The 14,702-nt window shown below is 39.2% G+C and overlaps 1 protein-coding gene and 1 long non-coding RNA gene across 3 annotated transcripts; both read left to right on the top strand.

Moving 5' to 3' along the window:
* Nucleotides 1-6,256: 6,256 nt before the first annotated feature.
* TFIIS (transcript elongation factor IIS) lies at nucleotides 6,257-9,218 on the top strand. Of its 2 annotated transcripts, none has more exons than XM_088969283.1 (3): nucleotides 6,257-6,467; nucleotides 6,660-6,851; nucleotides 8,065-9,218. In XM_088969283.1, exons 2-3 carry the CDS (start codon nucleotides 6,687-6,689, stop codon nucleotides 8,998-9,000), a joined length of 1,101 nt encoding a protein of 366 aa, XP_088825409.1. In that variant the 5' UTR covers nucleotides 6,257-6,467; nucleotides 6,660-6,686; the 3' UTR covers nucleotides 9,001-9,218. The 2 variants fall into 2 exon arrangements, with proteins under 2 accessions (XP_088825409.1, XP_088825410.1); XM_088969284.1 differs by having other exon boundaries at nucleotides 6,367-6,576.
* A 198-nt stretch (nucleotides 9,219-9,416) lies between these two features.
* Nucleotides 9,417-11,124, top strand: LOC148867999 (uncharacterized). The gene is made up of 4 exons (XR_016107126.1): nucleotides 9,417-9,521; nucleotides 9,635-9,735; nucleotides 9,813-9,934; nucleotides 10,365-11,124. It is a non-coding gene; the product is annotated as an uncharacterized LOC148867999 (long non-coding RNA).
* The last annotated feature ends 3,578 nt before the right edge of the window (nucleotides 11,125-14,702 follow it).

The following is a 14,702-nucleotide window of genomic DNA, read 5'->3' as shown; positions in this document are numbered from 1 at the left end:
GTTAAGCAAAAATTAAACAATAGAAACACATAAGAATATATAATTGTTTTATACTTTTAACTTTTTAAATAATTAATAATTATTTATATTTAAGGTTTGACTATGATATGGGAAAGATATGATATCTGATTTTTTTTTGACCAATCAACTAGTATCATATACGTGGTAGCCAATCAAGTGTTATTTATCAAAATTTATGGATGGATTTTTTTTTTAAGTTTAAATCTTTTGGACCAACCGACCAAATTGACAATTAACCCAAATTGGTTGATTTTTACTAATGGTTAGCCAGTTTCGGGTGACCAACTCCCCAACCTGGCCAGGTTGATTTGATTGGCCAAACAACCTACAGTCGAACCAAACCAACCTATGAACATTCATAATTTCAGCTAAATTAATAGTCTAATATCTAATAAATAACAATATTTTAATCTCCAATAATTATTAAAAATTTATAACGAAAGCATAATTATTGATAACGAGTAAGTAATACCCAAAAAAATACTTTCCCTGGTCCCACATATACCCGAAAAAAGAAGATGGGTTTCTTGGTCAATGGGAACCAAAATCCCATTGACCAACTTCCCCCCCTCTCAAAATTGAAAAAAGAACACCCCCCAATATAATTGCGTACACATAGAGAGGAACATGATCCCTCCCTTCTCTTGCTCTCATGATCCCCCATTTCCCTCACCTCTCCTGAGCTTCTTTGGCAAATGCCCTAGGATTTTGGCATCCTATAGTTGAAGAGCCATTGTGAAGGCGTTCTTCAATGTGAAGATGAAGAACATAGAAAATATTGAAAACAAGTATGAATGAAATAAGGAAAACAAATCTTAATAAATTAAGGGCCTTTTTTTTGGGGGGGGGGGGGAGGAGAAGTGAATAGAATAAAGGGTAGTTAGAGATAGAAGTGAAGGAGAAGATAATTTAGGAGAGAGATTATATGATAAAATATATATTGAGTTAATTAAGGATAAGCTAAGTTGGTAGAGAAAGCTAGAGATCATGAGAGAGAGAGAGAGAGAGAGTTTAAGGGGGGAGAGAGAGCATCTAATTGGTAGTTTAAAAAATGACATGGGTCAAAAATACTAAAAACTCAAAAAAAGTAGAAAATGTCCAAACTTCTTTTATCCTTAATTAAGGTGAAAAATGATGGTTATGACTAGAGGGTGTTTGGTTTTATTTATGTTTGTTCAGTAAATGTTAATTGATGGTGCCACATAGGTGCCATCTTAGCATTTTCTCTCTCTTGATCTTTTGTATGTATTGAAAATGAAAAAAGTGAACTTGATTTTGTACATGCAAATCATTAATAGAAGTTATTTTTTAAAACTTCCATAAAAGAGGTATTTATTCACTGTTATGCTGATGAATTGTCATAAACAATTGCAATTATTGAATTTCTCGATTTTAACAACAAATAAAGTACAAATTTTATTCAATAAATATAAATGGAACCAAATACATACGAATCCGAATCGAGTGAAGTGTTAGGCTGGCTACTTTCTCAACTCGACTTAAAAGCTTGAAGTTCAAAAGTTATCTTGTGTGCTCAATTGAGTTTCAAGTTTCTTACTCTAACTTGACTTGATTTAATAGTTGATCAACTCGGTTATAATACATTAATATTAAAATATTATAAATATACATTAACAACTCAATTATTTGACGTGAAAAAAAACTCAATTATAAATTTATTTATTTTATTATATACTAGATTAGGCCTGTGAGTTGCTTAAGTCAAATTTGAATATTTAGCAAGCTGAACTTCAATAGCTAGCAATTAGATTCGGCTTGATTACACCCATAGTCATGACTCTAACATCTATTCGAAGAAAATTGAACAAAACAAAATAATTTTGGAAATGTCATTCTTGCCCCTAATAAAATGTGAATAAACCCAAATACCATTATTCTCTCTTTCTTCTTTTGAAACAAAACATTGTTTTATAGATTTAAAAATTAAGGCTCCATTTGGTTTATAATCGAAATCAAAATCGAAATCCTTTAAAATTGGAATCAGAATGGTCCATTTGCATAGTTTGTTTGGTTCAGATAGGAATGAGAATGAGAATTAAAATCAATAGGAATGAGATTTCATTCCCAAGGGAGGGGCAGGGAATAGCCATTCCCTCAAATGGGAGAACGTCATTCCAACAGGAATGGAAATGGGATTCCAATTCCGCCCAACCAAACAGTTGGAATCGGAATAGCTTATTCCAATTCGGATTCCAGACCCCTATTCCGACAAACCAAATAGACCCTAAATATCATTTATTTATAACTTTATAAAAACATGTTATAAAGTGTTAGGGGTGCTTTGAGAACAAGTAACCACGAGCATGCCCTTGATCATTTCCACTATATTTTTAAGGAAATACCAATAGTTTATGACATAAGGTTAATTAAGTATATGTTTGGCATTGATGTTGTAGTTGCAGGGTGTTGCTGATGTGTGGCCTGGAGCATCGAGAAAACAATGCATTTTTTTGGTTTGGAATCGTTGCTGCCAGGTAGGACGTTTCCTGGAGCAACAACTTTTTCTATTTGGTATAAATGCTATAGGAAACGTTTTATGCACTTCTACCCATTATCCACTGCCACATCACTGTCTTGTTGGCAGCAACGAGCTGCAGCTCCAGGAAACTCCAAATTTGGCATTGCTCCAAGTCATGCCTTCCCGATTTCCAAGGCGTGGCTGGAGCACTGTTTTCTATGAAAAAATGGTTCAAAATAGAAGGCTGTTTTATGAAACACCGTTTTTTCCTACATGGCACTGATGTTGTGCCATTTTCTGGAGCAACAACAACTGTTCCAAATAGGCGCTAAGTAAAGACAAATTTTCTTAAAGCACCCTCATGGTTTAGGAAATTGACTAACTAAATTTAAGACAATATGTAAATGGGTTACGTTGCAAATTATGAGGTGTTGTATTTAATAGGGAAATTTTCATATTACTACATTATACTTTTTTTTTTTGAAAGAAGCCCGTAGGTAGAATTCTATCAGCTCGATGAAGAGTCCCTTTCGTCTAGCAATTACATGAGCAGCACCATTTGTCGTCCGTCGCACACAATTCACCGAGCAAGAATGAAGGGTAGATAAAATGCTCTTGCAGGCAGTAATGATGTAGATCAACTGCCACGATGGATGGAGATCATCCACCTACATGAGTTTGAAAATACTAAAAGCATCACCTTCAACAATAAGAGAGGATAAATGAAGCTCTTAGGCTAAAAGTAGACCATGATAAAGAGCCAAAGCTTCAGCCATGATAGAACTTTCATAGTTAATAGGCAAAGCTCTTGCAAGAAGAAAATTACCATTATGACCCCGAATGACTAGTCCAATCAACGTTCGCTTTTAAAGAATTTGCAGCAGGTTTTGACCACACTTCCGCCAATCCATGGGCCATGTTTGTCGAAGTTACGAGGCATGGGATAAAAAAGACTTAAGCACCAATCAATTTCAGCATGAGCCTTGTGTATAACAACAATAGGATCGAATTGAACACCATTAAATAAATGAGCATTTCGGGCATACCAGATTTGTTTCATAATAATTCCACCTCGAAAGAAATAGCCATCCATCATGGAATCGAGTTGACAATCACGCTGCCACCAACAATAGAGAATTGCCGGTATATCTATAATTTGAAAATCATCAATTCTGAGATTCAAGCATGACCCAAGCCAAATTGGTTTAACCGCTGAATATGACAATAAGGAGTGCACAATACTGTCTTGTGAATGATTACAGAATGGGCAACTTGTACCAATATGGATATTGTGCTTCCGTAATATATCTGTTAGTCGTGGGTAGAATGTTGTGGGCACAACGCCATAAAAATAGTTTTACTGATGGCGGTGAGTACTTCCGTGACCAAAGATGATTCCACTGCAAATCATGTAAAATAGTAGTGGGAGAGGAGGAGCTAGGCATGGATGCGACAATTATCTTCAAAGCAGATGAAACAGTATATTTTCCATGGGGTGTTTTACACCAGACTAGATTGATTATCATCCATCTGTAAGTGTATCAATGGGAGGGGAATTGATTGAATTAATGTTACAATCTCTGCTGGTTGTTTCGAAAACTGATTAATGAAATCTGCAACTTTGAAGTGTCAGGTGATGTGTGTGCATAATCATGAAGAAAGATATTTGGCCTACATCAAGGATCATGGCGAAAATCCCAATTATCTATAAAACCCCTTGTTTAAGAATATCTTTTATAGAGTTCAAGTTTCACCATGTGTTATAGAAACTTTCTCTTTCCAGAAATGCTTACCATGTAAGTATTTTGCTCCCAAAATCTGGGCCCACATAGAGAATTGATCCGATAAAAATGGCCAGCCTAGTTTAGATAGCAAAGCTTTATTTCTATGCTCCGATGCCACTAAACTCAAGCCACCTTCAGATTTAGGTTTCAACATGCGCTCCCATTTGGATACATGAATTCTTTTTTTTTACCTTCCAAATCACCCCATCAGAAATTTCTACATAACACATCAAGATGATGACAAATTTCTTTAGGCATGAGCTAAGGTTGCATCTGGTATAAGGGGATAGCGTCTAAAGTAGATTTGATTAAAACAGTCCTACCCGCCTGAGATAATAAAGGGATCTTCCATCCTGCCAACCTAGCTTCCATTCGTTCTAAAACATAACACCATCCACCAATATTCCTCCCTCCCTCCTTTTAGAAGGGGAACCCCCAGGTACATCTCATTCTTATCCATGTGTCGTACATTCAAAGCATTTGAAATAAGATTTCTTACTCTGCCTTCTGTATTAGGACTGAAGTAGATTGCTGATTTCTGAAAATTTATGAATTGTCCCGATTATTGACAGAAAATATCTAATTGCTGTTTTAGACAATCAATTTCCTTCAAAGAGCACCTACCAAATAGTAGCATGTCATCTGCAAAAAAATAAATGATTTAATCGTATCCTTGTCCTCCCAAAATGAATTCCCCTTGAACCTCCTTCCTGCATTTTCTTAGTAAGCATACGAGATAGAGGTATGGAGATAATGGACATTTCATCCTTGACGAATCCCTCTAGATGGTTGAAAATAAGTTCCCGGAACACCATTTACCAAAACAGCCATATTCGTCGATGAAATGCATTGAAATATAATATCACAAAACTTAGGACTTAGGAGGAAACCCCAGAGAAGATAGAATTTTCAATAAAGATGGACATTCAACACGATCCGATCATAAGCCTTGGAAAGGTCCAATTTCAGCACAAAGTAAGAAGTCTTTCCTCTTCGCTTCCTCATTGTATGGACTGCTTCTTTTGCAATAACAATATTATCAATAATTTGCCTTCCTGGAGAGAAGGCATTTTGGTATGGGTCAATAGTTTTCTGCAAAAGAGGTTTCAGTCTATTAACCATCATATTGGCAATGAGCTTGTACGACAGATTACTTAGCCCAATGGGTCGAAAATTTGAAGGAAACTCCACATGGTCAGTTTTAGGAATCAGACATATGAGTGTTTGATTTATAGAAGCAATTTGCTTCTGGATTGGAGAAACAATTCTGAACCAAATTCACAATGTCCCTTCCTACCATATCCCAACACATTTGAAAGACCGCAACAGGAATACCATCTGGTTGGAATTGTTTCATCATCCATAGGTTGGAATTGTTTGTCTTCCCATCCTATCCGTCATCACCGTCATACTCTGATTCCCTAAATATAACCATCTACTCTTCTATTAACCAATTTAGCACCCATTTAGATGATACCAAAGGCACGAATGACCAAACCAGAATAGAACTCACTTTCTGCATCTCTACCCCTCCCTCTATTTCAGATCACTAAACATCCAATGAATCTTGGAACCGTAAAACATTGAGGTCGTTGAGGGATGCAACAAACGAGACACAACCCTCCAACAATATCTATTCTAGTTCAATCTTAAAGTAGAACACAATGAATAGTATTTTTTAAGGATAATTTTGATATTTTAACAAGTTTTAACTGATGAATTACTAGGGGCGAGGATTAAATTGATAATTTTCAAAAATTTGGACACTACATTCTCACGTTTTAAAGTTAGGGTAGTACCTTGACACTATCCCCCCGAAGCTCAGGTACTAAACTGAAAGTTTTCAATAAAACGCAAACCGTACCGTATGTAGGTTTCAGTAAATCCGTGACATTATGGAGGGTGGTTTGGTAAATGACCCAAAATGAAACCTATTGGGAAAGTTCAACAAAAAATATTTTCTAATACACGTGCGGAAGACCATCCGTCCGATCTCACGATTTCTCACTGGTTAAGGTGGAAAAGCCGTTCGATGTGTAAAATTCTCGTTTATCTTATCTTACTCCTACTCCAATTCAATTTACTGATTTAGGGCTTGAACCCGACCAAACGAAGTTCTCTCTCTCTCTCTGTCCCGAAGAGAGATCAGGGTTTCACCAGCTAAACAAAGGGGAGAGATCAAGGTTCCGTTCTCGTACTTTATAGATCGTATTGGTCTCAATTCTTAGTCTCTCTCTCTCTCATTGTTAAGAAAGATGCCCTAGATCTTGTGATTTCTAGAGTTTCTGTTCTGTTCGTTTCTATCACTGCTTGTTTGATTTGATCTGTCCCTTTTTGTTTTCGTATTCGATTGATTCTGTTTGGAATTTTAATAGGTTTTCCAGTCTGGTTTCTATATATCCATGGCGGGAGAACTTCTTGAGTTGTTCGAAGCCGCGAAGAAGGCTGCGGACGCTGCTGCAGCAGAGGGGTCGTCCTCGGGTGGAGCGGAGGAAGTTCGATGTATCGATGCATTGAAACGGCTGAAGAGTTTTCCCGTGACGAAGCAAGATCTTATCGATACTCAGGTATGCGTTTTTTATCGGGTTTGCATAATGTTTTAAGGTATCAGATTCGTTCGAGGGATTCGATTCGGATTTTAGGGTTGAAATTTATTCCCTTTTTTGTTTATTTTTTCCTCTTATTATTGCTTTATTCTTTCTCTGCAACGCATTGTGTTGCAGTTTTTTTTGGTTTGTGTGTGTAAAGAAAGGAAAAGCGAAAAACCTTTTGTATGTTTTTTCCTTGAGGGATATCTTTCGCTCGAAACATTTGGCTTAAGTGGAAGAACTACATGAGATGGTCTGGCCTTTATAGAGAGAAATATGGAAGGCAATACATGTGATTATCTGCAGATAAGTCTCTTTTCCTTTTTCGAAGGATTATTATCTGCTATATCCGCACATTCGGTTAAAATAACTTTGCTAATTACTTGCTAAAGTAAAATTTCCCATTTAGATAGTTTTTTCTCCCCTTCAATGATTCTTCCTATCTATCCATTATAATTCTTACCCTCTCTGCTTGTGCTAACTGCTAAATGAACACTAGGTTGAAAATGAAAAATAAAAAAAGTAAAACTCATTAGAATAAAGTGGTTATTTCCTAGCGAGCGAGGGTTTGCAGATAGAAGCAATGGTGGCGATTTGCAAACTAATTTTGTAAAGTGACTGAAGTAGCTTTATTGGATGTTTGTAAACAAATGTCTAACCTACCTGGAATGTTGAACTCCTTGTTCAGGATGGTAAATTTTTGTCAACAATTTAATGGTTGTAGGACACTAGTGTGAAGAGCTAATTCTGTTGACAATTGGATTGATAAACGAGTCTTTAGTAGTGATCTATCTAAAATGTGGTAAGGCTATACTATTGAAGTTGAGTTGGCTTGTTTGCAGGGAAGAACAAGCTATCCTTGTGTAATATTCAAGCTTTATTTAATAATCCTTGTTTACCAAAAAAAGGCTATTTCTTTTTTTGTTGTGGCCTTATCAATCAACTGTTGGGGTGAATGAATTGATGCCGAAAGTTGGAATTGCTGCCTTCATGTCAGATTATAAACTCATTCTTTGATATTGTGCTGTATATGGTGATATTTTAGTAGCTAATCATAAACTGGCTAAAATATTCATGGCGTTGGAAACTCCTGAGCTATATAAAGTGCATAATTAAATTAAAGAAAAGCTTTTTGTTTCTATGTTTTTTTACCTGATCCCTATTTAACTTACATATGATATCTAACTTTCAGGTTGGAAAACGTGTTCGCCTACTCACAAAACATCCTAGACAGAAGATCCAGGCTATGGCATCTGATTTGATTGAGATATGGAAAAGAGTAGTTATTGAGGAAACAACTAAAAACAAGAAAAATGGATGCTCAGATAACAAAGATTCTATGAAGCCTGATGTTGCAAAGGCAGAGACCGTCAAGGTTGAGAAGGTGCAAAAGGCACCAGACTCTGTACGGGTCGAGAAGGCTTCAAGGGTTGAAAATGTAAAGGTTGAGAAAATTTCGAGGTTGGAAACTGTCAAAGTTGAAAAACATGGTGATGCCGAGCCTCTTAAGGTTGAAAAGGTACTCAAGGAGGAGAAACAAGTTTCTGGTAGTAAAAGACCATTGCAAGCTCCTAATGGCCCTCCTAAACTGACTAAAATGATCAAATGTAATGATGATGCACGTGACAAAATCCGGGAAATTCTTGCAGAGGCCTTGTCCAAAGTTTCTGATGAGGCTGATGAAGATATTAGGGATGAAGTAAATGCATGTGATCCTATTCGGGTAGCCGTCTCTGTGGAATCTGCAATGTTTGAAAAGTGGGGCCGCTCCAATGGTGCCCATAAGTTCAAATACAGATCTATAATGTTCAACATCAAGGACACAAATAACCCTGATCTACGGAGGAGAGTCCTTCTTGGAGAGGTCAAGCCAGAAAGACTTCTTGTTATGACGGCAGAAGAAATGGCAAGTGATAGAAGAAAACGTGAGAATGACCAAATAAAGGAGAAAGCATTATTTGAATGCGAGCGTGGAGGTCCGCCAAAGGCTACAACTGATCAGTTCAAGTGTGGTCGATGTGGGCAGCGGAAATGCACTTATTATCAATTGCAGACCCGGAGTGCTGATGAACCTATGACAACCTTTGTAACGTGTGTAAACTGCAACAACCATTGGAAGTTTTGTTAGGTTGTCTTTTTAGCTACCGTACCATTGTAATAGATTGACCTTTAGATGTTGAGCCATGAAGCTCCATCTTTCTTTTTCTTGTGATCCATCATTTATGAATTTGGTATTTGATATCCTTCAAAATATGATGTTGGTTAATTGATTAGGGAGAATTTGTTTCAACTTTCATGGCATTTCAGTTATCTAAGATGCGTTTATATATTGGATATCCTTCAAAATATGATGTTATTTTGCTGGTGCGAGATGTTTGTGGGATTTTTTATAGGCCCTTTGTGTAATCCATGATCCTTCTCATGGGCTAGTGACCCGGTATGGCTATGATTTTCAGCTTATTATAGATTTCCGATAGCAACAATGCCAGTGTGCATGCTTAAGCATCAATTCTAAGGAATGGTTTTCTCATTTGGTTCATCTGCATGATTTTCGTTTTTCTAAGTTACAGGGTATAGGAACTTTTAAAGGTCAGAGATTCATGGACCAATTCCTTGGCGGCTTTCTTTTTTGTTGGGGCGGCAAACATGGTATTCCTCGCTTAATTTCTTATTTCACATCATTCGAAGGCTGTCATTGTTTTTAAACCAATACTAGGAATGTGTTATTCCATGAATGATGATGCCAAAATTTTCTTCTACAGGCACCTGAAATCAAGTCTGAAGGTGGTAAAAACTAAAATGTTTCTTTAGATAACATATCCGGAGATTATCTCTAGCTGAACCTGGAAAATGTTTTAATATGGTATGCGTGAGTCTCTCCTGAGCTAGCTGCTAACTGGATTGCCTGCATTGATGGTTTTTGAGACATATATTTTGCAGTCGACTTGGCTGCTATCCAGATGGACGGGGATGTTGAAATTACAACATCTTGCAGATAGGGGGAGCGGAGATGCATGAACCAACGCTAAATTGGTCAGATGGCGCAGAAACAAAATAGTGAGGTATTTTTAATTTTGCTTTTGTACGCACATATACATGGTTCAGACATTAGATCATAGTTTCGGGGTCCACCTTGCCTATGAATTTTGCAAAGTAATGTATCCATGTATTTCCCATTAACAACAAGCAGGATTTACTAAATTAGGCTAATAAAGTTAATGGCTGGATTTAATTACATAAAAAAAAAAGAAGGCTCATGGCTGACATTTGAATGGCAATATAAACTTTTAAGTGCAAATTTATTTATACTGTGATCAATGGATTAAACACATTGGGCACATAACATTTTGCAAAATAAAAGCAAGAATTGTTTTGGATGGGTAGGAAAAACAAGAACTTTCTTCCACGTCAAAATAACGAGAGAATTTTATTTTTTAAAAAATTTTAATTTATACTAAAAAGGAATTTTTTGTTTGGTTTTCTTATTTCAAGGATTTATAAAGGAGAAGAGAACAAGAAGATACCGACTTCTGATCCGTAATAGAGAAAAAATTAGTCTGAGCGATTGGACGAGTTGGATTCTCTTATGGTGGAGATGAGAAAAAAATTAGTCTCAGAAGTGGGAACAGAGGGTCCAACAAAGAGAATCAAAGAAATGAGAATGTAAGCACTAGTAAGGAAATTGAATGTTGTTGTGCTCACCATACAAGAAAACCTTAGTTCCTCCAAAATGTATAACCACTGTACCATGTTCTCGAGCTTCCTCTGTGCTTCGCCTCTCTTTACTAATTCTTGCATCTATATGTTCAGCATCAAGTCCCCCTCCCTCAGCGTCTTCTGTCTTTTCGTTGTCCAGTCTCAACCGTTCTAACCTTTTCCTGATTGCTTTCAGTTCCTCCGTAAGGGAGGCATCAAATGGTACTATATTGGACGGTGTAACCAAGAAGGGGCGGGTTCTCTTTGTCTGAATTAGCCACCAGTATGATATCAATCCGTGGCTTGGGTTTTGACTGATGATCTTGGGTTGCAGGGGTTTCCGGCCAGTGTTCTGCCCGGGGTTTTGCTTTGGGACGAGGGAGGCTGGGGATTGAGTGGTGTTATCTCTGATCTGTTTTGGGGCGATTTTGAATTTGAAAGAGGCAACGCCAATGTTTGGTAAGGCTTTTGTTTATTAAATAAATATTTGTACAGAAAAAGTTTGTATTTAATTTATCCTTAAAACTAAAAGGCCTTTTACTTAATTTATTTTTAATATTTGTTGACGGTTGTGCTATTAGGTGTTACAGCAGAATAATAAATAACAGCTGTGCTTGGTATGAAGGAAAAAGTAGGAAAAGGGAGGGAAACCTTTATAAAACTTGTTTAAGTTTCCTTATCTTTCCCTACTTTTTCCCTCAAACCAAACATAGCCATAAGCATACCAAAATAACAATTTAAGACAAACACCAACGCTGATCTACTAATAAATGAAAGCCATACCAAATACTATGTAAATAAGTCATAAATGTTAGCCAGTAGTAGGGAAAAGGAGGTAGCTCGTCGACAAACAAGCGACTTCAAATTTGAAGTAGGTCTGTAGGTGCGATGTGCGAATTTTATATTACAAACGAAACCTTGGTAGCAAAGATTGATAAGGCTTACCCTATAAACAATGTAATATATTTTATCATAATGGTCTTTTTAGGTAATTAATTTCTGAAAAACTGAGGGGTCCTAACTCCCAAGTGAAAGGTTTGATCCATCATTTACTGCCATCACATCTCCCCTTGTAATCTTTAACCTTTATACATGGTTGAATCTCTTGCAAGATGACTTTGCTTGCAACTGGCCATTATATTTGCCTTTTTTAGGCTGTTTTGTCAATTTTTCCATATGCTCTTTGAAAAGAATACAAATACATCAAATACAAATATATACAATATAAATACATAAAAAATAATGGGAAAAAAAGCTTAAGGATTTTTATTAGGCTTGCCCTGAAATTGTAATTTTAGAATATCAATTAGATAGTCAAATGACTCTCAATCAAAAGTTCAAAAAGCAGGCAACTAGCATTGAGTGAGAAAAAAAAATTAGAAAATCAATTAAATCGTACACCAAAACTCAAAAGCAAGCAACCGACTGAGAAAGAAAAAACTAAAGTTAAAATCATAAGATCGATATTTCGTATTTGATAACAACACAAGGTACTGATCAGTAGCAACAATTACCATTTGTATATAATTAATAATAGTAGGTGATGGAGCGCGATCCGGCTGGTCTTAGCTGTCAACGACCTTGCTTATGAACGGGGTAGCAGGGAACCTGAAATGGAGGAGATGAGGAAGCTCCGGGGGAATCCGGTGTAGCGGCTCCGAAGCTCAAGTTAGAATCATTCAAAAGCAAGATAATACCAGATAGCGCAAAGTTTGCATACCTTCTTTGTTGGGGGGCAGGGGGCTCTTATAATCACTTCGCGCACTCGTTCCGAGGCCCTTGTCAGGTCAGGTATGATTACTCTTGCACTTGTCAATTCGGCTGTCGTCATTTCTGCTGGGACAGAACCGTCACTGCCTAACCGTCTTTCTAACTGGAGATGGCGGTGTCAGTGGCGGTGGCAGGTAGCCGTTTAAAAGTGCGGCCGCCAAGCGTTAGATCTCAAGTCAGTCAGGTGCGGCGCCCTCGGGCACGGACTTCCCCAGTGTCAGGCATGGTACGACTTGTTTTGGTTTTGGTGCCCAGAAGGTGATGCGGAGTGGTGAGTGACGCGAAGTCTTGAGTTCGGAGGTATCTATAGGGCAGGTTAGTTCGGTGAGGTGAATCCCGAACTGTTACAAGGTTGGCCAGCTCGGCGAAGTATATCCCGAGCTGTTACAAGGTTGGTCAGTTCGACGAGGTATATCCCGAGCTGTTATAAGGTTGGCCAGTTCGGATTACTCTGGTTTTGGGTCAATGGTGAGTTCGGGCCCCCCGTAGGGAGTTCGGTCCGCTGGTGTCCCCTTGTTCACGCCTAGGCTTGGCCCTTTTGTCGAGCTGTCGTTTCTGCCACGTATCGCATAACTGTGAGGTCGGGTCAAATCTTCCTTCATCAATTGCCCCCCATTCCTTGTGCCAAGGGTCTTCCCCTAGTGCGGGGAGTTTCACGAGGTAGTAGGTGGATTTGCCCCGTCCTTTGGATCTTGACTGCGCGAGTTGCTTTTGTCAAGGTTCTTCGGTTTCCGTGAATGCTGGAAACGTGCCTACTCATAAATGCTGATGATTGCGACAACGCACGTTTTAAATTTCAAAAATTTGCGCCGTTGGGACGTGGCAGCGGGTCATTCAAAAAGGCGCGCCACTGCTGTACATGCGCGGGCGGATGTTAGGGAGACGTGTGGTGCGGTCAGTTTTGGAAAGATGCGTGTCGGCACGACGTCGGTTTCAAAAAGGCATGCGTTGACGTTTCGCTCTTTTCGGAAAGATGTGCGCCAATCACGTCTCCACCTTTCGGGACGTGCGGTCAGCTAAAACGTGGGCCGTCGAATCGTCTTTGATCTGCACGGTTGATCATTGGTTACTGTAGCTATAAATAGTGGGGGACTCCAGTCGATTTGTCACTTCTGCGGTGTCTACTGAGCTCGCGTCCAAATTTTCAGCTCGCGTCCAAGTTTTTTCCAGCTTGCGTTAAGGCTGGTTACATAGCCTTCAAGTTTCTTTGGCTTGTTCCCGTCTCCAGAGCCTTCAAAACTTTCTTCCGGTGAGTACCTTCCTGAATCCACCTTTTCCACAATGTCTAGCTTTGATAGCTCAGACGACTCTTCAAGTAGGGCCGACGTAGGTTCTACCAACTGAGCCATGTCCCCCGACTGCCTCAGTGATCCTGAGGTGGAACTCGAGGACTATGAACCAATAGGCCGAGCCGCCTCGGGCAGTTTGGCATCTACCTCTCGCCGAGGTCGGATGCTAGACAGGTTTGGTCCCTCGACCATGACGCCTGAGGGGCTTCAATCCATACTTATGTCTTACAACCTTCCCGGGGGGTATACATATTTTATTCTTTCGGGTAGCTTTCCTTGAGAACACGGTCCTGGTGAGATCGTGATTTTTCGAGAGCAGCTCGCTGCGGGGTTGCGACTTCCTTTCCACCCCCTTCTCGTCGAAGTCATAAACCATTTTGGTGTCACCATTGGCCAACTTCATCCGAACTCTATTCGGAACCTGGTGGGGACAGTTTCCCTTTTTTGCGAGCAGAACTTCCCATTGGACTTAGAGATATTCTCCTCCATCTTGATGCTCAAGAGACAGGCGGGTTCTCTTCCTGGGGGAAGACGGGCGTATTACCTTTCTCTTCGCCAGGGTTTTAAGCTTCTGCACGATCTTCCTAATAAGGTCCCGGCGTGGAAGCGAAACTTTTTTGGTGTGCGAAGTGCACAAGGATGGCCCTTTCAGACTAGGTGGGGTGAGGCCGCTCCCGATTCAGGTGTTACTCTTGATAAAGAGACGGTGAAGGGCCTCCGACAATGGGCACGATAGGGTTTAAAGTGCCATCACTACTTAACGGAGGCCAAGCTCATTGCGGCTGGCCTGAGTTCGGGTAGGTTTCTAGCTATGCGGTTTCTTGCTTGCTTTGTTCTTTCATTTTTTCTGATGTCAAACTCGTTTCTGCAGGTGTGATGGATGCGGAGAGAACTCGTGGGGGGTGTCTGTTCCAAGGTATGAAGAGGAGGAAGCGGGTCACCAAGCGAACTCGTACTGAGCTGCCCCTGGACGAGGAGCCCCAAGTTTCAGACCACACGCCGGAGGATCTGCCTCTGCCGCGCCGTGACACATGCTATGGTGGTAAGCTAGATTCCGTCTGCCTTTTTCATTTCC

This window comes from Nelumbo lutea, chromosome 2 (assembly GCF_056320005.1).
Source record: "Nelumbo lutea isolate HS-2025 chromosome 2, American lotus-T2T, whole genome shotgun sequence".
Taxonomy (NCBI): Eukaryota; Viridiplantae; Streptophyta; class Magnoliopsida; order Proteales; family Nelumbonaceae; genus Nelumbo; species Nelumbo lutea.
The sequence above is the reverse complement of the archived record's forward strand: the minus strand, read 5'-3'. Positions and strand labels throughout refer to the sequence as shown.